General features: G+C 48.0%; 1 protein-coding gene across 1 annotated transcript in view; it reads right to left on the reverse strand.

The window, feature by feature from the left end:
- Window positions 1-23,609, reverse strand: part of GRIK4 (glutamate ionotropic receptor kainate type subunit 4) — a 212,832-nt gene that overhangs the window by 73,359 nt on the left and 115,864 nt on the right. The window contains exons 3-4 of the mRNA XM_066564315.1: window positions 9,782-9,946; window positions 2,228-2,325 (exon numbers count right to left, since the gene is read on the reverse strand). Of these exons, the coding sequence (XP_066420412.1) occupies window positions 2,228-2,325; window positions 9,782-9,946 (263 nt within the window). The remainder of the gene's footprint in view (window positions 1-2,227; window positions 2,326-9,781; window positions 9,947-23,609) is intronic.

Genomic DNA, 23,609 nt, shown 5'->3' on the forward strand with positions numbered 1-23,609 from the left:
AGATTTGTGCTACTGTATTGAGATGCTCAGCAAAGAACAGTATAAAATGCATTGTAACCAAAAGAAAAGGATATAATGCAATGTAACCAAAAGAAAAGGATAGAATGCATTGTAACCTAAACTCAGGGTCTCCAGGCCTGCCTGCAGCTGGAGCTGACAGCTGTAGGCACAGCTCTGTCACCCACGACCCTGGACTGCTGTAATGTCTTGGATTCAATAAACTGCATTTTGAAGAGTCCCTGGAGTCCCACATCCCTCATTTCGACTCTTACATAATATAATATAGAATAATATAGTATAATAAAGTAATTAATTAGCCTTCTGATAAGATGGAGTCCTTCTCATCATTCCTCCCTGCCACAGTGATCCCTGTAAATACAAAGCAGACCACGGACAGAGCAGCTGGACAGACACACAGACCGAGCCCAGGCTCTGCAGGCTCAGCCAGATAAAGAGAGGCAATCTTGTTTTCCTTCTGCCAGGTGAATTATTCTGGAAGAAGCAGAAGTCGGAGGAAGGGAAACATCTGCCACAGCTTTGTTAGCAGCGTGTCAGGTCCTCTGTGCCTCCTTCCGAAGCCATCAGCCCCTGCCTCCCACCTCTCCCCTCCTGGGAGAGCCCATTAGCAGCTCCTGAAGGCTGCTTCAGTGACAGCAGGAGCTGTTGGTTAGCGAGGGAAGTTAAGGAGTAATAAGCTGCTATCTGCCTTGATTCCAGCCCGCAGCCCTCACCCAGGAGGGAAAGGTGGATTTCCATAACCAGAGCAGACAGGGCAGCTCCTGATCACTGCTGGGAGGGATCCAGACCAGCCTGGGACTCAGAGATGCAGAGACAGGGGAAGGAATCCAGCCCTGTTCAGTGTTCAGCCCCTGCCTTCATCCCCAGGAACCCTCCTCCCCTGTCCAGGAGCTCTATCCCAGTGCAATTCCCCTTCCTGAACAGAGGAAAGGGATTATTGTGTGGGAGGAACCTGCACAGAACATCAGGGCCGAGCACAGCCCTGTCCAGTGTTCAGCCCTGCCTTCATCCCCAGGAACCCTCCACTCCTGTCCAGGAGCTCTATCCCAGTGGAATTCCCCTTTTGGGACAAGGGAAAAGGGATTCTTGTGTGGGAGGAATCCACACAGCACCCAGGGCTAACACAGCCTTGTTCAGCCCTGCCCTCATCCCCAGGAATCCTCCTCTCCTGCCCAGGAGCTCTGCCCCAGTGCAATTCCCCTTTCTGGGCATTCTTTGGGCCTGAGGGGGGTAGCACAGGGCAGGTTCATCCCCAGAACATCAGTCCCTGCAGTGCCTGCCTGGGGCCACTGCTGCCCTTCCCTGAGGGGTGCCTGCAGGCACGGGGGGCTCTGCCTGGGTTCTGCCCCAGCTGATGCTCCTGGCATGTAAATCCCAGGGAGTTCCTGCAGGTTTACACCTCATGGAGAGAACCAAACACCTCAGGAGGGCACCAGCACTCACCTGTCCTTCCTGAAGAAAAAAAAAAAAATTCAGGAGCCTCAGATCAGAGACTGGGGATGAATCTGAATTTCAGAGGAAAACCACATGCAGAGCTCCCTTTCCTGGCATGGAGCACATGTCCAGAGAATTTAGCAAGAGAAAACACTACAAAACACCCCCAGGAGACGCCTCCTGCTGCAGCCCCGTGCTTCAGGGCTGGAGCATCCCTTCCATCCCTTCCACCCCCCAGGAACAACAACCAGCACTCATTAGTGAATGCCAATTATTTACAGTGCTCAGTGCCAGCCTCCTCTGTTGGAAGGCTGAGCTCCAGAGAGAGCCACTTAATGGCTGAGAGATGTTATCTGCCTTTAAAGGGATGAACTGTGGGAAGAAAACTCAATTTCTTCTCCAGAGTGCAGAGCCAGATCCATGTAGGAAGGTTCAAGGCTTATAAAATATTAAATCCAGCACATAGCCTGGACAGAGATTAAAAAAAAGGGGTTGAACTGGATGGAGGAGCAGTAAACATAAAGCTCCCCAAGAATGTGCACAGAGCCACAGCAGGAGATTTGGGTTTGCATCCAGCAGGGTGAGCTCTGGGCTTTGCAGCCCTCAGTGGGGACGTGGTGATGAATGTGAGGAGCAAAACGGGGTGCAGAGAGGAAAAGGGAGGCAGAAAGAGGCAGCAGAGGGAAAAGGAAGACATTTCAAAGGTCTGTGCATGAGGAGGAGGGGGATCAGCCACGCTGTCCACTCTGGCATCACAAAGGAATTTCCCACTTACCTCCTTCTCCCCACAGATGTTGCTGATGATGGAGCTGGAGGCTGGGCTGGAGGAAGGCCCCAGGACTCCCACCACGCCTTTGGGGAGAATCTGGCACACTGTGGGCAGCAGAGAGAGGGAACAGAGGTCAGAATTCATCCCACATTCCAGCAGCCAGCCATGCTCTAGTCAGGATATGGCTCATCTCCTTCCCACAACACCCTCTGTGCCATTCTCATCCCCAAAATCCCTTCATTCCCCCTGAAGTGCTGTCACCCTGCCTGGGGCACTCTCCATCTTCCCCAAACCTTTTCAAACCCCACCTAAACTCTCCCCAAAACCCCAGAATCTTCATTTCTGACCCCTTTCTGTCCCCAGGACAGAAACATGAACTAAACTTTATGGAAAGATGCTAAACACAGCAGTGACCTGGCTTTAAAGCATCAAACAGACTTGTAGCAATTTCTCCCCTCATCTTTGCAGAGTTCAGTGGTAAAAACAAGGATTTCATTGCTGGTTTTCATTTGTTTTGTGTTGTTTTCTTCCTGGCAGTAGTTAAATCTTCTGGCTCCCTGCCACCAAGGTTAGCAGAACCATAAAAAACACCTGAAAAACGTGAAGTTAAATCTCTTCCTGGGTTAAACTGCAAGGCTTTTTTTTGGTCCTTTTAATTCACAGCAAAAATCCAGCTGAATTTCACTGCCAGGAGCAGCGCTGCTGGTGTCACCTCCCTGGTGCCATCCTCATCCCCTGCATCACTCAGAACCTTTTCTTCAGAGCAGGAAAAACCTGAAACAGGAGGCGAGAGCCGCTCATGCAGAGCAGCAAAAAGCTCCTGAGCAGGAGGGGAGAGCCCCTCATGCCTCAGTCCCTGAGCTCCAAGAGCCTCCTGAGAGCTGACCGGCCTCAGCATCCTCACACACTCAGCTTTTCCCCTGACAAAACCACACTTGCTCAACTGGAATCTTTCTGAACACAAATGAGGCACCAAAAGGGAGAAAGAGGCACAAAGCTCTTGTGAGTTCTGGCCAGGGCAAGCTCACAATGTTTCTGTGTGTGGAAACCAAACCACTGCACCCCAAGGCTGAGATTTCAGCTCTCATCGCTGTCAAACCTGCCTCTTCCCCTGGCTGGCACCTCAGAGCAGCAAAGAGCTGTTTGAGCTGGAAAAATTCAAACCTGAATGTGGTTTTATTTTGGTAGTAAAGTGAGCTCATCATCAAAACTGCTGAGCTACAGATCAGGGAGGGGTTTTAGTGAGTTTGAGTCTTTAAATCAAGGCTGGAAGAGGATAAAAACTCACTGTGCTGGGGGTGGTGCTAGAACAGCAAGTTTGGCGTCGAGTGTGGGGTTTGGGAGGGGAAAATCTACAGTTTCACGTTTTCCCAGAGAAGCTGTGGCTGCCCCTGCATCCCTGCAAGTGCCCAAGGCCTGGAGCACCCTGGAGGTTGTCCCTGCCCATGGCAGGAGGTGGAACAAGATGATCTTTAAGGTTCCTGCCAATCCAAACCATTCTGTGATCTCTGGCTGTGCACTCCTCCACAGCCTGGAAAACGAGGCCCAAATCTCACTTAATTTGTCACTTTGGGGAATTGGTTTTGCTTCTCTTTTGAAGGAAAAACTCCTTATCCTCCCCAGTCCCCGCTGATTGCTCCAACTTCTTACAGAAAGTGCTCATGAAATGCAAACATCTCCTCTTGGGCTTTCCTTCCTCCTCAGCTCCCTCTCCCTCCAACAACTCAATCTCCTATGGAGGGATATTTTTCTGCAGCATCTTCAAAGGAATCCAGGGCTTGCTTTTCCTCCGTGCTTAAAAAATTTACAGGCACTTAAACCTCTCCAGAAGATCCTTTTAAATAAGAAGCACCAGCCTGAAAGCCTCAGCAGCACTCATCAGTGCCTCTCAGCTCTGCCATTCAGCATCCGTGAGGAAGGAGCTGCTCCAAGCCCTCCCTTCTTCACAGGTCACCAGCACAAAATTCCTGGGGAAAATTCCTGGTTGTGCTGTGCAGGGGGAAAGTTTGGGGGGTGATTTTCTTCTCGTGCCTGCTAGCAGGAGCAAAAAGTGGGTTAAGTAGCCATAGCAACAGGGTTGCAACAACTGGAGGAAGAAAAAGACCTGGCTTATCACTACCAGGGGGAAACATCCACAAAAATGAAGGAAAATGAATGGAAACAAAGTGGAGGTGCCTGAGGCAAAGGTTTGGACCACGTTTGGAAAGCTTCTCTTGTAAGCCAAGCACATTTCCTGTTTCAGAGCGTTACCTGGTGCTGTCAGAGCTCGCAGAGAGAAAAGGCTCGACCTTGCTGCTGCCATGGGCATCCACACAAGCACTTGCAGGATGTGGAAATGTTGGTCCTGTATCCAAAATCCATCCAGTAATCCCAGGGACTGTAACTATGGATGATTCCAGACCCCTGCCACTCCAATCCCTTCATACTGCAACGCCACAAAAGCTGAATGCTGTGCAGGTCCCTTTGGGAGTGCTGCAGGCTCCAGCAGCTCCGAGTTTCTGCCCCAGTTTTGATGTTGTTTAGAATTCAGGGTCTCAAAAGTGCTGGAATTGAAGTGGCATCACTTTAAGAACCTCTTAACCACTGACCATCCTGGATCAGGTGTGTGCTCAGGGCACAGGGACCCTCCTTTTGTACAGCAGGGCAGTGCCCAACCATTTCCATGAGTGTATTTTGGAATAAAACCCACATTTGGGCACTTGGGATGCAGCAGGATATTTTTCAAAGGAAGGCAGAGCTGCAAACTTATTTTTGAACATGAAAAAATGAGGAGCTCTTGGTGCTAAATGAATGCACATCCCCTCAGACATGGCCAGAGTGCCTTTTCTCTTCCTGAGATCCCAGGAAAACATTTCCATGAATCCTCCCCTGTTCAAAGCAGGGCTGGAAGGTCCCTCCAGAGAGAGGAGCCACCCCCGGGGCAGAATCATCTCATTCAGAGCACACAGATACCTGAGCAGGGTTTCAAACAGAAGATTCCTGGTTATAATTCAAAATAAAACAGCAGGGAAAGTGTGGAAACACCTCAGGAGCTCCCTGACTGCAAAACACAGCTGAGATCTCCAGAGACAGGGACTGGCCATGGGATTCTCAGAGAGAAAAACACCAAGTGCATAAAGAAAAAGGGGTTCTAGAGATGCTCCTGGAGCTTCCCCTGTGCTTCCTGACAGGAACCTGTCCCCAGACAGGTCTGGAGAGGCTGGGGAAGTGTCCAAGGCCAGCTCGGACAGGGCTTGGAGCAAGGTGGGACACTGGAAAATGTCCCTGCTCATGAAAAGGGGAGGAACAAAATGATCCTTAAGGTCCCTTCCAAGCCCAACCATTCCGTGATTTCCTGATAACCAGAGCAGGCTGAAAATGAAACTGAAACATGAATAAATGTGTCCCAAAATAGTGGGACAGGTAAAAACAACACATTGGAGCCAGCACCACTGAAAGGACCCTTTGGAAAGGCACTCTGAAATATCCATTGTGTGGGCAAATCAAAATCTCCAATTCTCCAGCTGCTGCCTGACCTGCCCTGGATTTTCTAATCTTATTTTTGAGAATCCTGAAAACTTGCCTGAAGGTGAAGAGGGGAAAAGGAAAGGGGGGAAAAGGAAAGGGGACCCAAAATAACAACAGCCAAACTCTTTTACCTACTCAGCTCTGACTGAATTTGAATTTTGGGAGCAAATACAAGAGAAAAGGGAAAAAGTGCAGGTTTTGGAAAGAAAGGAATTCAGATGGAGAGCTGGATCCAGGCTGGAAGTGGCAGCAGCAGTTGCAGAACCCAGATCAAATTCCAGAAGAGTTTCCAGCCTCCCTGTGGGATTTAGGAAACCAGCAAAATGTGTTTATTTTGGGAGACTGGTTACTTTAACTGGATTCACAACAAAGAGGAGCTTAAAAGGCTGAGGAGGCCAGAGGGGACAGGGTGACAAGCAGGGAAATCTGTCCTGCCTGGACATCAAAAGGAACAAGGTGGTTTAGATAAAGACGTGATTAAACAAATCGTTTGGAGCTGCACAAAAGAAGCTGGAACATCAAACACAAAGGGAGAACAGGTTTTCCTTGAAACAGCAAAAAAAAAATATATATACATATAAGGTTCTGCTCACAACTTCTCATTGAAACCTCCTTAAAATCACACAGGAACAGCCAAAGTTTGTGTTCATTCATACATAAGGCTGGAATAGCAAACCAGGCATGAATGTGATGGATTGACTGGGATTTTACCTGCTGGAGCAGCTCAGATTTTGGGGCTCTCTAACATTAAAACACCTGAGCCAGTCAGAAGGGAAAATAGGAGAAAAACAGCTCCAGAAAAAAAAAAAATTAAAATAAAATATAATATATAAAAAATAGATAAAAAATAAAATAAAAAGAAAGTAAAAATAAAAAATAAAAAAAATTAAAAAATTTAAAAATAAAATAAAAAATAAAAAAATAAAATAAATAAAATAAAAATAAAATAAAAAATAAAATAAAAATAAAATAAAAAATAAAATAAAAATAAAATAAAAAATAAAATAAAAATAAAATAAAAAATAAAATAAAAAATAAAATAAAAAATAAAATAAAAAATAAAATAAAAAATAAAATAAAAAATAAAATAAAAAAATAAAATAACCCTGACTCCCCAAATACAATCCCTTTCTTCCCAAAATTCTTCCTTTTCCTGTATATGGAGAATGTGGTGTAATCCCAGCACTCCCAGATCTGTCAGCTAAGCATGGAGCTCTGATATTTAAAAGTGAATCAAGGAGTGTGAAATGTGAGAACAGTATTAAACAGCTGTAAACAGCTTTGCAGTCACAGGTTAAAACATCTCAACAGTTTTTATTAATATTGTGTGTCATAACAAAAACCAGCAACGTATTGAAGCATTTGAAAGCCATGAAAGCCTTGAAATTTAAGTTTGGGGATCTGATTTTCCTCTGCCACCAGGATAAATCAAAAATAACATCAGTGACATTAATAGAGGAGCCATACAGAATCCAGATTACTTCTTTTCTAAGAAAAGCTTCCAGACATTTTTTTTCCCTCTGAAGAACAGGCAAATAACACACTGCAAAATTCACTAAAATCAAGTCAATTTACTGCAATTTCTACTCTAAAAATCCAAGTAAAGGAAACAAAGAAAATCACCCCAAGGTGAAAACTGGAAATGGGATATGCCTTTTCCTCACTTGCCCTGTTTCCAATTCCTCCCCAAACACAACATTTGCCGAAACCAACAATTCCTTGCATAATATTTCATTCTCAGCCAATTAATATTCCTCTGCTGGAGAAACCTTCCAGGAGCAGAATTCCTGAGCAGGGTCACAGGCTGAAAATAAGGCAGAAAAAATCCCTCTGGTGATTCTTACAGCATCTCTGGGGTCACTGCAATCAAGTCTGTTCCCCAAAAACAAAGCTACAGGCACGGAGTGCTGCTGCAAGCAGGATATTTATGAGGAAAGAACAAAAATGGGGCTAAAAATGCCACTTTTGGATGCTCAGAGAAGCTGTGGCTGCCTCTGGACCCCTGGAAGTGTCCAAGGACAGCTTGGGTGGAGCTGGATGAGCTTTAGGTCCCTCCCAACCCATTCCAGTTTGGGATTCTGGGATTCCATGGCAATTCCTATCCTTTCTGCAAGGCCTGGCCAGATAAACTGGATCTTAATTGGTCTGGCCAGATAAATTGGGTCTGCCTTAGTGTTGTGCCAAGTAAGGGGACAAGAGGGGACAATAGAGATGGGGAAAACCAGGAAAACATTGAAAAATTGGGGGATCCAAAGCAGTGGAGAAGGGCTGGGTGCAGGTCCCTGGGCTGGGCTCAGTCTGGGCTGCCTGAGGGGTGACAGGCTCTATAAATAGAGCCCAGGTTCTTGCTGAGATCTCTTTATTAACTGCACACGTCTATAAATGGAGCAAACGCTGGTGCAGGAAATGAAGGAGCGATGTGCTGATCCCACAGCCCCACGGAGCTGCTCTGCCACCTCACCTGGAGATCCCTGAGCAGAAAAGCCACCAAGACTCCAGGAAAAACCAGCCAGCCCCAAAGCACAACACCCTGCCACGCTTTTTGGGGATAACCCTGCAGATCACACAGTCATGGAAGGCAGAATCATTAGGAAACGAGTCTAAAATCCAGATTATTTAAAATTATTACTCCAGCTTTCTCGAGACAACTGGTAATAAAAAATTATAGCACTCACTTGAACTCTAAAATGATTTTAAAAGGAGGATTTACTATTCCAAAGGGTTTTCCCTCTTACAGGAAAAAAAAATATCAGAGACCTTTAGGGTTCCTTTCAAACTGTGGGACAGTGACCCTCAATTTCTTTTTTATTCAGAGCTGGCATATTGGGCACTCAGAAGAACAGCCCTAATAAAGAATCGCTTCATCCAGGGATTTGAGAGTGGCATGGGAAATCTGCTGCTCTGTGGAAATCAGCTCTTCTTCATCCTCATGATTTCAAACATCACTTGAGAAACTTCACTTGGTGTAAATAAATCTGCTGCCAATCTCAAGCTCCAGGAAGAGCTGCTGTGTTTGCTGACACACAGGATTCCACAGGGTTTTAAAAACAACTTAATTGCACCCAACTTGCCCAAGAGTCTCTTGTTTGCTCACCATTAAGCTCTTGACAAAGGATCAGCATTACCTCTGTTTATTGACAGGCAGATTAAAGGAAATTATTTGTCCCAAGCCACTGAGTGGTGGCAAAGCTTACTGGGGGCAGGGATTCTCTCAGTCCATGCCTGAGCTTGCACCAGCACATTTCATTCATCTCAAATGAAAACTGCTCTGTGCAAGGAGCAGGGATGGGTTTTTTCTCTCTGTTCCCCTTGAACTGCCACAAAATCACAAGTTCAGAGTGCCAGATGGCTCCTGGGAGGAGAGCTGGGCCTCAGGTTTTATATTTTATATAGGTTTTGTATATTTTTCAGATTCTGTGCTTTAGTGTGTGGGTCTGGGTTCACATCAGGGGATGCTGAGCTCTGTGCACAGAGCAGGGAGACAAAACAATTCCTGCTCCAGCTGGGCACCAAGGACAAATGATCCAAATCTCAGCCCAGGAGCACAAACACCGTGGGCTGGAGAGAGAAAAACAAGGATGGGACTGCATGGGCTAAAGCTGGGATGGGACAATGAACTGCAAGATGCAAATGGAGCAGAACTGATCCAAGGGAGAGACCCCGGGAGCGCTCGTGCATTTTGGGACCATTTGGGTTCATCTTGGGTTCATTTTGGGACCATTTTGGTTCATCTTGGGTTCATTTTGGAACGATCTCAGGACCATCTCAGATTCATTTTGGGACCATCTCAGATTCATTTTGGGACCATTTTGGGACCATCTCAGATTCATTTTGGGACCATCTCAGATTCATTTTGGGACCATTTTGGGACCATCTCAGATTCATTTTGGGACCATTTTGGTTCATCTTGGGTGCAGCCCTGGCTGGGCTCTTGTGCTGCCCAAGGTGCACCCATTGAGGAGATCCTTTTAATAAATCCCTGCTTTATTCTGTAACTCCTCCAGCCTCTGCTCCATCTCAGCCTCCCCAAGGCATCCCAGGGGTGGTACTCACTGGTCTCTGCAGTCTCGTACTCGCTGTCCCTCAGCAGCTCAAAGATGTCCACCTCCACCCTGGCCTTGCCCGCCCGCTCGGGCGCGCGGTTGATGCGGTTCTTGGCCAGGGTGATGGAGAGCCTCTCCCCTCTGCTGCACTCCATGGGGTCATCCAGGATGGCAGCTGTGGGGGAAAGAGGTGTAGGCCCAGGTTAGGTTTGGGATCTGCACTCCCCTCCTCATCCCCATGATGCCTTCAGTTTGAGCTTTCGTATTTCCCAGCCTCTGCGCTGCATTGGTGTGTGACTCTGAACTCCATACAAAGTGTCACCAAGTTCTCCCCACAGCTCAGCCCCACAGAACAATCCTTGTCCAGCCCCAGAACCAAGGACACCACCGCAGCTCCAGCCCAAAAAGCGCAAACAACAGAGAACTGAGCAACAAACAACAGAAAATTGAACAACAGAGATCAAACTGGGAGGATGGGACTGCATCACCTGGAGCTGGAATTGGTGAATTTACCCCAATATGAAAACGGACCAAAATTTATAAAAGTGTGAAAACTCATGACTTGGGGTCCATCTTGGGTGTAGCCATGGCTGGGCTCTTGTTCTGCCCAAGATGTATCCTTCAAACCCTTTTAATAAATCCCAGTTTCATTCCTCTAACTCTGCCCAGCCCCTGTCCCAGGTAGCCTCTCCAGCATCACCCCCACTCCTGATCCCTGCAGGAGCTCTGTTTGTGCTCCTGTCACCACCAGAGCTGCCACATCCCCCTGCCCACACGTGGCCTTTCCCGCTGCTTCTCCCACTCCCCAGGCCCTGCCAGACAGGTGGGTGGTGAAATCTCTGCAGAGAAATCTCTGTTTTACCTGCTGGAATGCCACAGCACAGCCACCCACACTGCCAGGCTCCCAGCACCCACTGCCACACAGGCTGGCTGCTCCCAGAGAGGCTCCTCCAGCTGCCCAACCCGAAAAAACCCAGCTCCAGGAGCTGCCTCACATCCTAACAAAGGCAGAACGTCCCCAAAAAACCCCGGGATGGTTCCTTTAGGGTGCTGAGGAGCTGGAATATTTCAGGAAGCAGCCCTGGGTGGGGAGGGACAAATATTTTTCAAGCAGAAGGCTCTTGAACTCAGCTCCTGGGGCTGCCCACCCAGATCTGTGGCAGGCAGAGGGAGGTGGGGAGGGGTTTTACCTTTGTTTTTTTGGAGGGAAGGCAAAAAAGGGTTCAGGGGTGGAGCACTCAGGGCAGAATTTCATGAGGAGCTGGCACCCCAGTGGGTTTATCCTGGCTAACAGGAGATGCCCCCCAGAACACAGATTTTGCATTTTATCTGGGGGAGAGAAGTGCTGCTGTTAAAAAAAAAAATCACCAATTCTTATCTTCCCCCCCCCCAAAAAAAAATATCCCTCCACAGGGAGAGGTGCCCTTCAGCACTGCTCAGATGCTGAGGGAAGGGGAAGGAAAGGGAGGGAAGGGAGGGAAGGGAGGGAAGGGAGGGAAGGGAGGGAAGGGAGGGAAGGGAGGGAAGGGAGGGAACTCCTGCAGCAGGTTTGGTTTTTTGTTTTTTTTTTTTTCTTGGTAGGGAAAAGCATAAATGAGCTGGGAAGTGAAATAAAGCCCATCAAGGAGATCCCCTGAGTCCTAGGAGCAAGGCACAAAGGACACAGAGGTTGGGAGGGCAGAGGGATGCTGAGCAGAGCAGCACAGGGATGCTGAGCTGGGACGGAGGGACCCACAGAGGGATCTGGGCTGTGCCTCAGGGTCCTCATTGCTCCCTTCACTGCCACCACAGAGCCCCCAGCAGAGCCCAGACCAACCTGGCGGGAGCCCAGGCTCCTTTTCTTTGGTTTTCCTGCCCCTAAGACTTTAGTCCAGCCCCAAAACTCAAAGCACAGCCTGATTTCAGCCCCTCTTCCTCTCAGGGCTCTTTTCCCAGCCTCGCCCACTCATCCCAGGGGGATCTTTTCTCTCCTGGCACAACTGCAGAGCCTCCCCAGGTCCCAGCCCTGCCCTCACCCCAGCAGGGCAAGCCCAAAGCTGGTCCACACCAGCCTGATCCACTTCATATCCTGAAAATACTCAACAATTCCTTCTTTTCCTAGCTTTTCCCAGTTTCATGGGAGTTGAGTTCATCCTAATCTCATTATGCCACAAAAAGGGTTTGTGCTTTCCTCCAAAGCCAGGAGCAAGGGTTTTAGGATATTAACATGGCTGATGACTTCTTTTAATTAGAACAAAGCTGGGAGAGCAATTTGCCACAGACTCCACTTTTCCAGGAGAGAAGCAGAGGAGAAAGTTCTTGTAGAAACTTTTCCTGCAGCCCTGCTCCCAGGGAAGGGTAAATCCATGTGCTGAGCATCACCAAATGCAGCTCCTGCTCAGGTGCTGACGGTGTGAAATTAAAGATCAGCAGCGGGGGAGTGGATGTCAGCATTCTCAGATTCATTAGTTTCTAATTTAAAGCTTCAACATCACTAAATTGGGGAATGTTTTCAAGTATTTTCCTAATTGGCAGCTTTCAAACAAAATCCACTTCCACTAATGCACAGTTAAGTGATTTTTAAGTATAAAAATAGGCAAAACCAAAGCATTTGGAACAGTTTCCTCAAGCCAGCTCAGCAAAAAAAAAAAAAATTTGCACAGAGCTTTTTTTTTTTAAATTTCTGTTCAGGATGGGATTTTCTAGTCTTATTTTTGAAAATCTTGAAAACTTCCCTGAAGGTGAAGCAGCAGAGAAAGAGAAGCAGAGAAAGAGAAGCAACCCAAAATAACAGCAACAAAACTCTTTTACCTACTCAGCTCTGACTGAATTTGAATTTTGGGAGCAAATACAAGAGAAAGGGGGAAAAGCAGGGGTTTTGGAAAGAAAGGAATTCAGATGGAGAGCTGGATCCAGGCTGGAAGTGGCAGCAGCAGTTGCAGAACCCAGATCAAATTCCAGAGGAGTTTCCAGCCTCCCTGTGGGATTTGGGGAAGCAGCAAAATGTGCTCATTTTGGGAGACTGGTTACTTTAACTAAATATTAAACCAGCCCCCAGCACTAGGGAGGTAACGAGGCTGAACTAATCTTTATTTATTAAAGCTGGAGGATGAAAAAAAGTCATTTAATGTTTAAAAAAGGTTGGTTTTAAAGCTTCATGGCTCGGGACACTGTGCCAAAGCTCATCTAACAGTGGCATCATTAAGTATCAACGAAAATCTTTCTAGAAATTCCCTTTCATCTCTTCCTGTCTATTAAACAGGGGAAGATGCATCAAGTAAATCTTTAATCCTGAAGACTTACAGCAAAGTCTTTGAACTTGGTTGCCCTCAAAAATCACTTCTGTCTTCCCCATGGTGATAAATGTCACCAGTCTAGACTGCTGCTCCATGAGTGATGAGGAAAACGTTGCAGAGGGAGCCAGGAGCACCTGGACCTGCAGTGCCTGGCTCAGGGATGCTCAGGATTTCCCAGGCACTGAGTGAAGCCACCAGGGCTGAGCTTTCCTCAGGAAGAGCTTCTCTTCCCATGGGGTGTTCCAGTTCTGACAGGGAAAACATCCCTTGTAATAATCAGCTTTTTATTCCATTCACTCAGATTTCCCACACAATTAACAGATTCCCATGCAATTAACACAAAATCCGTGCTCCAGAAGCACCAAACCAGAGCTGACCCCTTTGGAGTAGCTGGGTAATAATCAAGGTTCAAGCAACAAGTGACTTCCACTGCAAACCTCCACCAGATACAGATTTCAAAGGCAATGCTCAAAGTTAAGGGTTTAACAGCAAGAAGCAGGGAAAATAAAGGTATAATTGGGAGCCAGAGAAATGCAAGGGATGGGATGGCACTTTCTGAGAAAAGCAGATTTTAGTGACTGTCCTGCAGGGGTTTTTCACTCCTTGGGGATGGGGGGGAGGAGGAATTGGTGATATCTGCTGAGGAAGGAGCTGGGAAAGGAGGAATTGGAGCTCTCTGCTGGGGTAGGAGCTGGGAAAGGAGAAATTGGTGATATCTGCTGGGGTAGGAGCTGGGAAAGGAGGAACTGGAGCTCTCTGCTGAGGAAGGAACTGGGAAAGGAGGAATTGGAGCTCTCTGCTGGGGTAGGAGCTGGGAAAGGAGGAATTGGAGCTCTCTGCTGAGGAAGGAACTGGGAAAAGAGGAATTGGAGCTCTCTGCTGGGGTAGGAGCTGGGAAAGGAGGAATTGGAGCTCTCTGCTGAGCCAGGAGCTGCACAAGGAGCTCCCTGTGGCTCCCCCAAGACCACACGGGATGGGGCCATGTGGCCACAGCCCTTCCAGCCCAGCTGTGGCAGCAGATGCTCAACCCCTTCTGCCTCTTCCTCCCAGGGGGAAGAAGGCCATCCATGTCTCAACCCCAGACATCCATGTCTCAACCCCAGACATCCATGTCTCAACCCCACACTGTCCATGTCTCACCCCACACTGTCCATGTCTCAACCCCACACTGTCTATTTCTAACCCCCACACCTCCATTCCTCACCCCACCCAGCTCAGTTGTGCCTCTCTGTGCCAAAGCAGTGGCACAGGCAGGGCTGTCCCCGCTGTGCCCCTGAGCTGATGAGACACAGCCACCCTCTGAGGCAGTGCCCAGCCATCCCAGCCAGCTCTGAATTCCACCCTGAGCAGCCCCAGCTGGCTCCAAGCAGGGCTGAGGAGCAGAGGCTCCGTCCTGCATCCCCCAGGGCTGTGAGGCTCCTGGAGCTCTGCCTGCCCCAGCCAGATTCCCAACATATGCACTGTGACAGGATGAGCCCACTGTGAGCCAGCTCCAGCAGAGCTCCCCAGCCCGTGATTCATCCCAAACCTAATGAAATCAGATTTTTATAACAATAACAGGGAACAGATGCCACTGCCAGGATTACACACAGCCACAACAAACTGACCTTTCCCCTTCCCCTTTTCCTTCAAGGCTTTTTTTTTTTTAATTTACAGTTTCTCAGATGTTTTTTATACCTTTGAAATGGGAAGTCATACTCAGAAACACGATTTCCATCTCAAGGCATCTCTTGAAAATGCAGATTTAACACAGCACTGGCTTGGTAAACAGGATATTTCACTGCTCATAACCTGTCCCTCCAAGTGAAAAACACATAAAGGTACCTGTAATATTTCCTAAATGTCCCAAGTGACAGGTTAAGATCACACCTACAACCTCTGCTGATTTATGCTGTAAACACAGCCTCAGGATCAGTGAGCTTGGAAAAAAACTCAGGGATTATTAAACCCAACCTGTGCCCAGAGCTCTGAGTGCCCCCAGCCCAGTCCTTCCCTGGACACCTCCAGGGCTGGGGACTCCAAACCTCCCTGGGCAGCCCCTGCCAATATTTCATAACCTTTCCATGGGGAAATTCCTGCTGATTCCAGCCTGAGCCATTCCCTCTCCTCCTGTCCCTGTTCCTGGGAGCAGATCCCAAATCCCCTCTGGCTGTCCCCTGTGGAATTTGCAGGTAACCCCAGCAAAGGAGGGATGAAAATCTTGACCCCATCTTGCAAAAGGTTGATTTGTTACTTTATGATCTATATTATATTAAAAGAAAATTATATATTAAAACTATACTAAAAATTATATATATATATAAAAAATATATATATGATACATATTTTATATATATTATATTATTCTATATATATTATATATGTTCTAAATATATTAAAACTATACTAAAAAAGAAAGCATTTCAAAAGGCTGGCAAAGAATGATAATAAAATCTTGTGACTGACCAGAGAGTCCAATACAGCTGGACTGTGATTGGTTATTAATTAAAACCCACCACATGACACCAATTAAAGATGCACCTGTTGGTAAAACATCTCCAGACCACATTCCACAGCCATCAGATTGTTATTGTTGACATTTCTTTTCTGAGGCTTCTCAGCAGAGAAAAATCCTAGGAGAAACTTTTTCCTCAGGAGAAAATTTTTCAGAATTTTTTCTCAGGAGAAAGAAATCCTGGCGGGAGGATTTCTCAGAAAACACGGCTGTGCCGTTCCCCTCCTGTCAGGGAGTTGTGCAGAGCCACAAGGTCCCCCCTGAGCCTCCTTTTCTGCAGGCTGAGCCCCTTCCCCAGTCCCTCCATGTCCCTCATTCCGTGAGGAGCCCAGAGCTGCACACAGAATTCCAGGCGGCTCCTGCTGGCCACGCCATTCCCTGGCGCCCAAACCCTCTGTGCCCCCTTGCTCAAGCCCAGAGCTGCAATCCCAGCCCAGCTGCCCACAAGATCCAGTCCCAAGATCCAGTACCTGCCACTGGAGCTGACCGGTCCTTCCTCTGCAAACCAGGAAACCCAAAAGAATTCCAGGAAAAATTTCATTCTCCCAACACCCTGAGTGTCCTGCTGAGGAGCACCAGGAGATGCCCCAGGGATCTCCACGTCTCCCCATCCTCCTGAACTCCCAACCCACGAGGCTGCAGGGTCAGGTGAATAAAAATTGTTGCCAAAATTGCTTTTTTTTGTGCTTTTCTGCTCTGCTGAATAAAGTATCAACCCTCCAGGCTGTCAGTACAGTAAAGGAGAAGAAATTTGCACAGTTCCTCATTACGGGGCTGTCAAGTGGAGCTCCAGTGGAGAAACAGGTGGGATTGTATTTCCATTATCATCTCTGAAGTGCTGCTTAAAAATAAAATAAAAAGGCGTCAACATGCTATTACTCTGCGAGGAAAGAGCACCTCATCAAGGAGAAAGAGAAGATCTGAAAACACGAAATCTCCTTCACAAAGAGGCTCGATAATGTTTGTCTGGTCAAGGGAACAGAGGGCTATTTATTGCTCTGGGCCAGCACTGGAAATCTGCATTTAAATGGAGCTTCCCTCTCATTCCTGCTATCCTGAGAGAGCAAATTCAGGGGAGATGTGATAAAAGCAGCTGAGGGCTTTAGTTCCTGCTGCTTGAAACACAATCTCTCTTTTATCTTCTTTAATAACTGCTTTGTGTACATAAAATCAGAATTACACTCCCCGAGACCTGGAGTTTGCAGAAAAAAAAAATCGAGCAGGAAGGTGGTGATGTGTCCATCATGCAGGGATGTAAAACTTCAGGGGGACCATCCCTGCATCCCAGAAAACATCATCCTTCTGGGGCAGGCGGGTAAAAATCCTCCAGGCCCCTCATCTCACCTGATTTTGGGAATATAAATCCCCCTCCGAGGCAGCAGCAAACACCCCGAGCACAAAGAGAGGAGCAAAAAGGCACAAAAAGAGAAGAAAAGGGTCAAAAATGGGAACTCCCCATGCAGAGCTGGCTCAGGGGGGCTGAACCCACCCTCTGGCACCAAGGCAGGGCAGGAAATTGATTTTAAAGGGAAACTCCTGTGGGTTTTCACAGCCAGGCTTAAGGCACTGCAGCTGTGGAGAAAATCCTGAGCTGGGGATTGAAATATTGGGATTATGAGCGGTTAAATCCCACTCCAGGCCCTGAAAAACCTGCCAAGAGAATTCCCAAAAGCAAGGAGAGAAAAGCAGGGGGAAAGAGCATGGGGGACTGAACCTTCCTGAAGTGTAGGGTCAGGGAATGGGATTTGGCTCTGAAAGGGACAGGCTGGACCAACAGGGGCTCTCCTGAATGTCCCCAAACCCCCAAAAGCAGGGAATTCCAGGCACCAGGAGCTTGTTTGTGCACGGGTCAGTGTGGTGGGGTGGGGTGGTGTTTTTTGTTTCCCCTGTAACTTTGCTCCCCACAGCGCTGCCCTCTAATCCAGATTTTCAGCACCTCTGCAAAGCCCCGTCTGTCAAACTGGGCCAGAGTCTGCCAAAAATCCAAGCTCCTTCACGGCCACCCACACCCCCTAAATGCCTAAATCTTATTTTCTTAGGAATCCAGCCTAAAACCACTGACCCGAGTTGGGAAGATCGTTTTTCTGCCTGTCTTTTGCTTCCATAATGTCAAGCTGAGTTTCCAAAGGAGGTTTTTCTGCCCGTTTTTCTGGTCTCAGGTGACTGGCAGCAGCTGTGGTTCTGTAGGAAGAGAGCACTGGGAAGCCCTGGTGGGGCCAATAAACTTGGCAAGACCAAGAAATGAGCAACAGCTTAATTAAGTCAGTGGAGAGTATAAATATAAGAAAAATAACCACACAAGCCCCAAGTGCCACTGCCAGGCAAGCAAAATGAATGAGGAAGGGAGAAACAATGGGTAAAGTTCTGAGGTAAAAAAAACCAAAAATCAAGAAAAAAAAAAAGCCAACAAACAAATGGGAAAGTCCAGTAGGATTTATGGCTCTGATGATGGATTTGAGAGATGGAAATGAATAATGGAGCTGGGGAGCAGGCAGGAAAGGACCCAGACCCCTCAATAAATGTGTTTTGTAGCCACAACCCCAGAAAATCCCAGAGCTCCATCCCCAGGGTTTCAGTGGCCATTCCAGCACACACAAAGATCTGCAGCACTTTGGGATTTTCTGACTGAAGGGGATTTAAGGAGAGAAGAATTCCCAAACCTTTGCCTTGCAGGGGAAACCATTTCCTGATCCTCCTTCTGGCCACGGGCTGGAAAAGACCTCAAAGATCATCCAGCCACCACCACAGTCACTGAACCCTGTCCTCAAATGCCACAGCCACACATTTTTGGAACAACTTCAGGGATGGTGACTCCACCACCACCACCCTGGGCAGCCTGGGCCAGTGCTTGGCAGCCTCTCCATGGAGGAATTTTTCCTAATTTCTAATCCAGACCTCTCCTGGCACAACTTGAGGCCGTTTCCTCTGATCCTGGAGAGGATGAAACAGGAGGGTACGGGATTTAAGGAACTGGGGATCCCTCTACAGTCCCTGAATTTCCATTAAGTGGGGATTTAATGACCATTTTCCTCTGAACCCTTCTGGATATCTCAGAATTTAAAGTGCACTTGCTCTTCTTCCAGCCCCTCCCTGTTTCAGTGGGGTCACAGCTTTGGCTGATCCCTCTCAGGCTGGCAGCGGATGCACAGCTCAGCCCAAAGGATGCAGAGGGGAAATTCCAGGTCCTGGAATGAATCCACACACAGAGACAGAAAACAGCCTTGGATGCACCCCCAATATCAAAGTGAGGAGGGGGGAAACGTTGTGGAGGGATCTTGGGGTTTGCTTGCATTAATATGGAGAATTTTGAGAGATTTTGCACCTCTTGTATTCCTTTTCCAGATCACTGGCCACTGCTGCTGTGACAAATCTCTAAAAGATGGGCCCAGGGACAAGGACCAAGCATGCAGGATGCAGATATGGCAATTGCTATAAAGATATGAGCCAGACAAATGATAGGTGGCATGATTTTCATTCTCTCATGATGGATGAAGAGTGAAGAGATAAAGTGACTCCTCAAGGTTTTCCAGGACCACGTGGCAAATAAACAGATTTAATGTGCCAGGAGGCTTCAGGAAGCCTTGCTTAGAGACTCAGCCTCTCTGCCACCAAAACCTGATAATTCTGCCTCAATCCTCAGCACTACAAGCAGATCTTTTTGGGAGATGGGAATCCCTGGAAGCAGGAATGTGTGTAAAGATCAATGGGTCAATGCCACGTGGCTGAGCATGGATGGAAGAGCCAAATTGTGTTTGGGAGCCTTTGGGTTGGAAAGGCCCTCAGAGAGCATCAAATTCCAGCTCCTTGCCATAGGCAGGGAGAAGTTCCATGGGCAGGAACACCTTCCATGGGCAGGGGGAAATTCCATGGGCAGGAACACCTTCCATGGGCAGGAATACCTTCCATGGGCAGGAACACCTCCCCCTAAACCTGTCTGCTCCAACAGAAGACCTGAAAAGATGAATAAAGCTGGGAAAAGGTCACATTGGAAACCTCACCTCTCTTGAAGAGAATCCAGGTGTCTTAAAGCACATAAAAGAGTTTGATCCAGGTATAAAACGACACTTGAGCCTTCCCCTGAGGTGCCTCGGGATTGTTTTCATCCCTGAGCTTCCCTGACAGAACAAACACCTCTTGCTGCTGAGTCACCCTGGAATGAGATGCTGAGGAGCTGCCACAGCAGATGTGGAGGCCCTTCAGATCCAATACTGATCAATCTGCACAGCCTGGATTTATTTCTTTTTTGCCACTCAGCCTCCAGCTGATGCAGTGGGTTGCTCCAACGCCTTCCTGCCTTCCCTCGTTAGTATGCTCTGCCCACTGCCATCGTTCTCCCCTGATGGCTTCTTCCCTGACTTCTGGATGGGAAAGAGAAACAGCAATTTGCTTTTCCCTGCACTCTGACATGGTTTTCCCTGCCTTTCTATCCATCTTAGCAGCACACTGCTAATTCATCTAATCCCAGGGTACTTTTTCTGGTCGTTTGGACCAAAAAAAAAAAAAAAAAAAAAAAAAAAGGCAGCTCCACTTTGTTTTTTTAGATGGTTTTTTTGAGAGAAGGAATCTGCAGAGCCCTGAGTGAGTGAAGTGATGCACAGCAACATCCTCGCTGGGAGCAATTTGTCTCAGCATCCTCTGGAGACCACCCCTGAGCAGGGGGGGTGTCAAACATTGCCTGGAGAATCCCTGGCACAGCAGAAAAAAACAACCACAAAATCCTTAAAAAGTTCCTCCAAGTTTTCCCAGAGAATCTCTGAGGTTTCTCCTGCAAGGCTCTCCAGTGTGGGTAAAGAAGAACTTTTGGGCAAACAGCTTTTGCTTTCAGCTTGGGAGCTGATTACAGATTCTCCTGCATCTGGAAAAGTTTTAAAAACACCACACAGAAACTGGAGAGGGCAAGTGAAGAGCAAGAAAGGAAGAGAGGAGAAGCGAGGCTACAGCAAAGGCTCAGCTGCAGAGGGTAAATTAAAGCAGACACAAAAACTCTTAGTGAACAAGGCTGAACAAACCAAAGGAAAAGCTGTTCCAGGCTCCTGGGATGTCAGCAATGATGGAAGAGCTGCTGGGACTGGGGAGGAATCAGCACCAGCCCTGGGTGAGGATTGAGATGTTCCAGAGCCAGCCAGGCTTGCAGAGCAGAGTGGAGTGAATTACATCCCCTGCAGTCTGTTCTGAAGCTTCTTCCAGGGGATACTGAATTAGTGACATTAATGCAGCAAGGAACTGGATCAGGTTCCCAGTGATAAGCTTAATTAAACAACAGAGCTATCCATAGGCTGGGCTTTATATTATAAATAAGCAACATTTATACTGATTAATTGAAGTCATGGTTCAGATCATTAAATCCTCCTCCTTCCAACCATCCTAATGAGGATACCTGAAGAGCTGAAGGCAGCAGTGATGTTTGACACTTGCAAGCCTCAGCACTCACTCAGGGCAGGGCAGGGGGACAGGGGGCCTTGCCAAGGCTCCTTCCCACTGCCTGCTATTGCTGTGGGTGGCCCTGGAGTTTCTGTGGGGGTTTTTGGGGGCTCACTCTCACTGCTGTCACGTGAGGAGTCAGGGCTGGCAGCCTCAGGCAGCACCAAGTTCCCAGTACTTCTCCAAGTCTGTAAAAGACTTCTTAACACAGCAATGAAAACATCTTGGAGACAGCCAGCCGTGTCAGCTGCCCTCACAAATCCAATTCTTTTTCATTATCCCAGCCAGAACGAGCCTGCCTGGAGGAACAGGGCTGCTTTATCATCCTCCCCTGCCTCTTCCCACGTGAGAAATGTCCTGAGCCACGTCTGGGACAGCAAACTGCGACCCCACCATCAAATCCCCAGCCCTGTCACCCACTCCCGGCCACCCCTCTCACCTCATTCCACGCTCACAACAACACCCAGCAGAGTTAAAGAGGAAAACCCTTCTGAAAGGCTTCACTCCATGAGACTGGAGGTTTAGAGAGGATAAAACTCCCACCCCAGCGCCACTCTGAGCCGGGATCAATTAAGGATCATCTCTAACACTTATTCTAATTGGAATTATGAAAGCAGAGCAGACCCTTTGTCCCTTCCTTTTCAGCTTTCTGCTCCTTCCTCCCAGAGCCTGAGAGGTTTTCTACAGCTCTAATATTTCAGAGAGTGGCCTTGGTGCTCTGAAGTGAAAAGCCATCTTGGGAGACCATGGCTTGCTCCAGCTCATCCATCACACCTGCTCCCAAACCCAGCAGTTATTAAAAATTAGAGCTGGTCAAATTATTGTTATATTTTGACACATGGAGAATATTATTATCATCCTTCCCTGCTACCCCCAATCCCTGCTCATGAATCATTCATGAGTCTCTCCCGATTCCTGCAGAAGAGCTGAGCTCCTCCTCTGTGCCAGACAGATTTTGTGCCCAAGGAGCAGAGCCACGGTGCAGGGAGGCCCTGGAGGGAGCCAAGATGAGCCCCAGGGCTCTAATGAGCCCAACAAATGGTCCCAACAAACTCTGCAAGGCTGATTTCCAGCCCCCCTTCATCTCCCCCAGCCTTTTCACCTTTTTCTTAACACAATCCTCTCATATTGGGAGCTGACTAATGGTGACAATAATCAAATAAACTTCATTTTGGATCAGTTGCAGGACTGGGGCTATTTCCTCCATCTCTTCACCACCACAGAAAGCCTCTTTTAAATGGATAACAACGATTGTGAGGGGCCAGTTATTACCTTGAAACCTCACATTTTGATATATCCAAAGCTGTTCTCTTATATAAATAACAGTTATTACTGTAAAGTGATTTTCCCCTTTCTCCACTTCCAAAGAGTTCCTGCAGGAGATGGTGGAGAAAATGGGTTCCATTAATGCCTCACTTAGGCCCTGTTGCTTTCATACTTTAACTCCCATCATTAATCTCCTCATGTGTCTTTAAACAAATGTCATTCATTCATTCCACAGCTCTCTGGCAGCAATTCTTCCCTCTCCTTTCCCCCCAGTTTCCTTTTCCAGTTAAACAGGAGCTCTTCCTCCCCTGACTCATCAGATCTGTGCTCCTGCCAGGCAGGCAAAAGCAGTTTGGTCAGGCAGTTTCCTGCTAATGACAAGGAAAAAAAGGAGAGCCACAATGAGGGGAGACAAGGAAACCCTGGAGGATCACTTTGTGAAGGGACAATTCCAACCCAGCCTTGGGGTGAGAGTCCCCTCGGCTTGGGCAGGTTCTCAGTACGGGGAAAATATTGTCTGTGGCACCCAGCAGCCTCTGAGCATCCCACAAATGCAGCTGCTCTGCAAAAGGTGCCACTTTTGTGTGGTTTGGTGACAAACAAGGCTGGTCTTGCCCGTGACAGGGACGTCACGACTGCAACTCCTGGCTGTGTGCTCAGGGCTCTGACCCAGCCCCATCTCCCAGCAGCAAACTGTGACCCCACTTTCTCCACTCCCAAAGAGCTCCTGCAGGAGATGGTGGAGAAAATGGATTTTCCCCTTCCTCCACTTCCAAAGAGTTCCTGCAGGAGATGGTGGAGAAAATGGGTTCCATTAATGCCTCACTTTGTGAAGGGACGATTCCAACCCAGCCTTGGGGTGAGAGTCCCCTCGGCTTGGGGACTGCAACTCCTGGCTGTGTGCTCAGGGCTCTGACCCAGCTCCATCTCCCAGCAGCCACAGAGGTGCTGTCACCTCCTCTGGGTGGGGACAAGAAAAGCCCAATCTGCAGTGGAATTTAGACACCAATCCTTCCCCTGAGGGGGTAAAATCCCACCTTTGGGTGGGATTTCATCCCTCTCCTCGACGGAGCAGCGCCCAGGACCAGAATTCTGCTCACACTGCCAAGGCCACAACATCCCCCAGCCAGGGGAGGACACACTGACCTCCCAGCAAAGGCAACCCCCCTCCCATTTTCCAGGCTAATTGAGCTAATTAAGGCTAATTATGCATTAGTGGGCACAGGACCACAGTTCCAGTGAGCAGGGCTGCATTTTGGGGACACGATGTCACCCCCTATACATGTGCTCAGGGGATCTGTCCCCCACACATCCTCAAAAGAGAAGGGTTCTTCCCCAAAAAACCTCATTTTTGAGAGGTTTAGCAGCAAGGCCAAGCCAGG

Source organism: Molothrus aeneus, chromosome 22 (genome assembly GCF_037042795.1).
Source record: "Molothrus aeneus isolate 106 chromosome 22, BPBGC_Maene_1.0, whole genome shotgun sequence".
Classification (NCBI taxonomy): Eukaryota; Metazoa; Chordata; class Aves; order Passeriformes; family Icteridae; genus Molothrus; species Molothrus aeneus.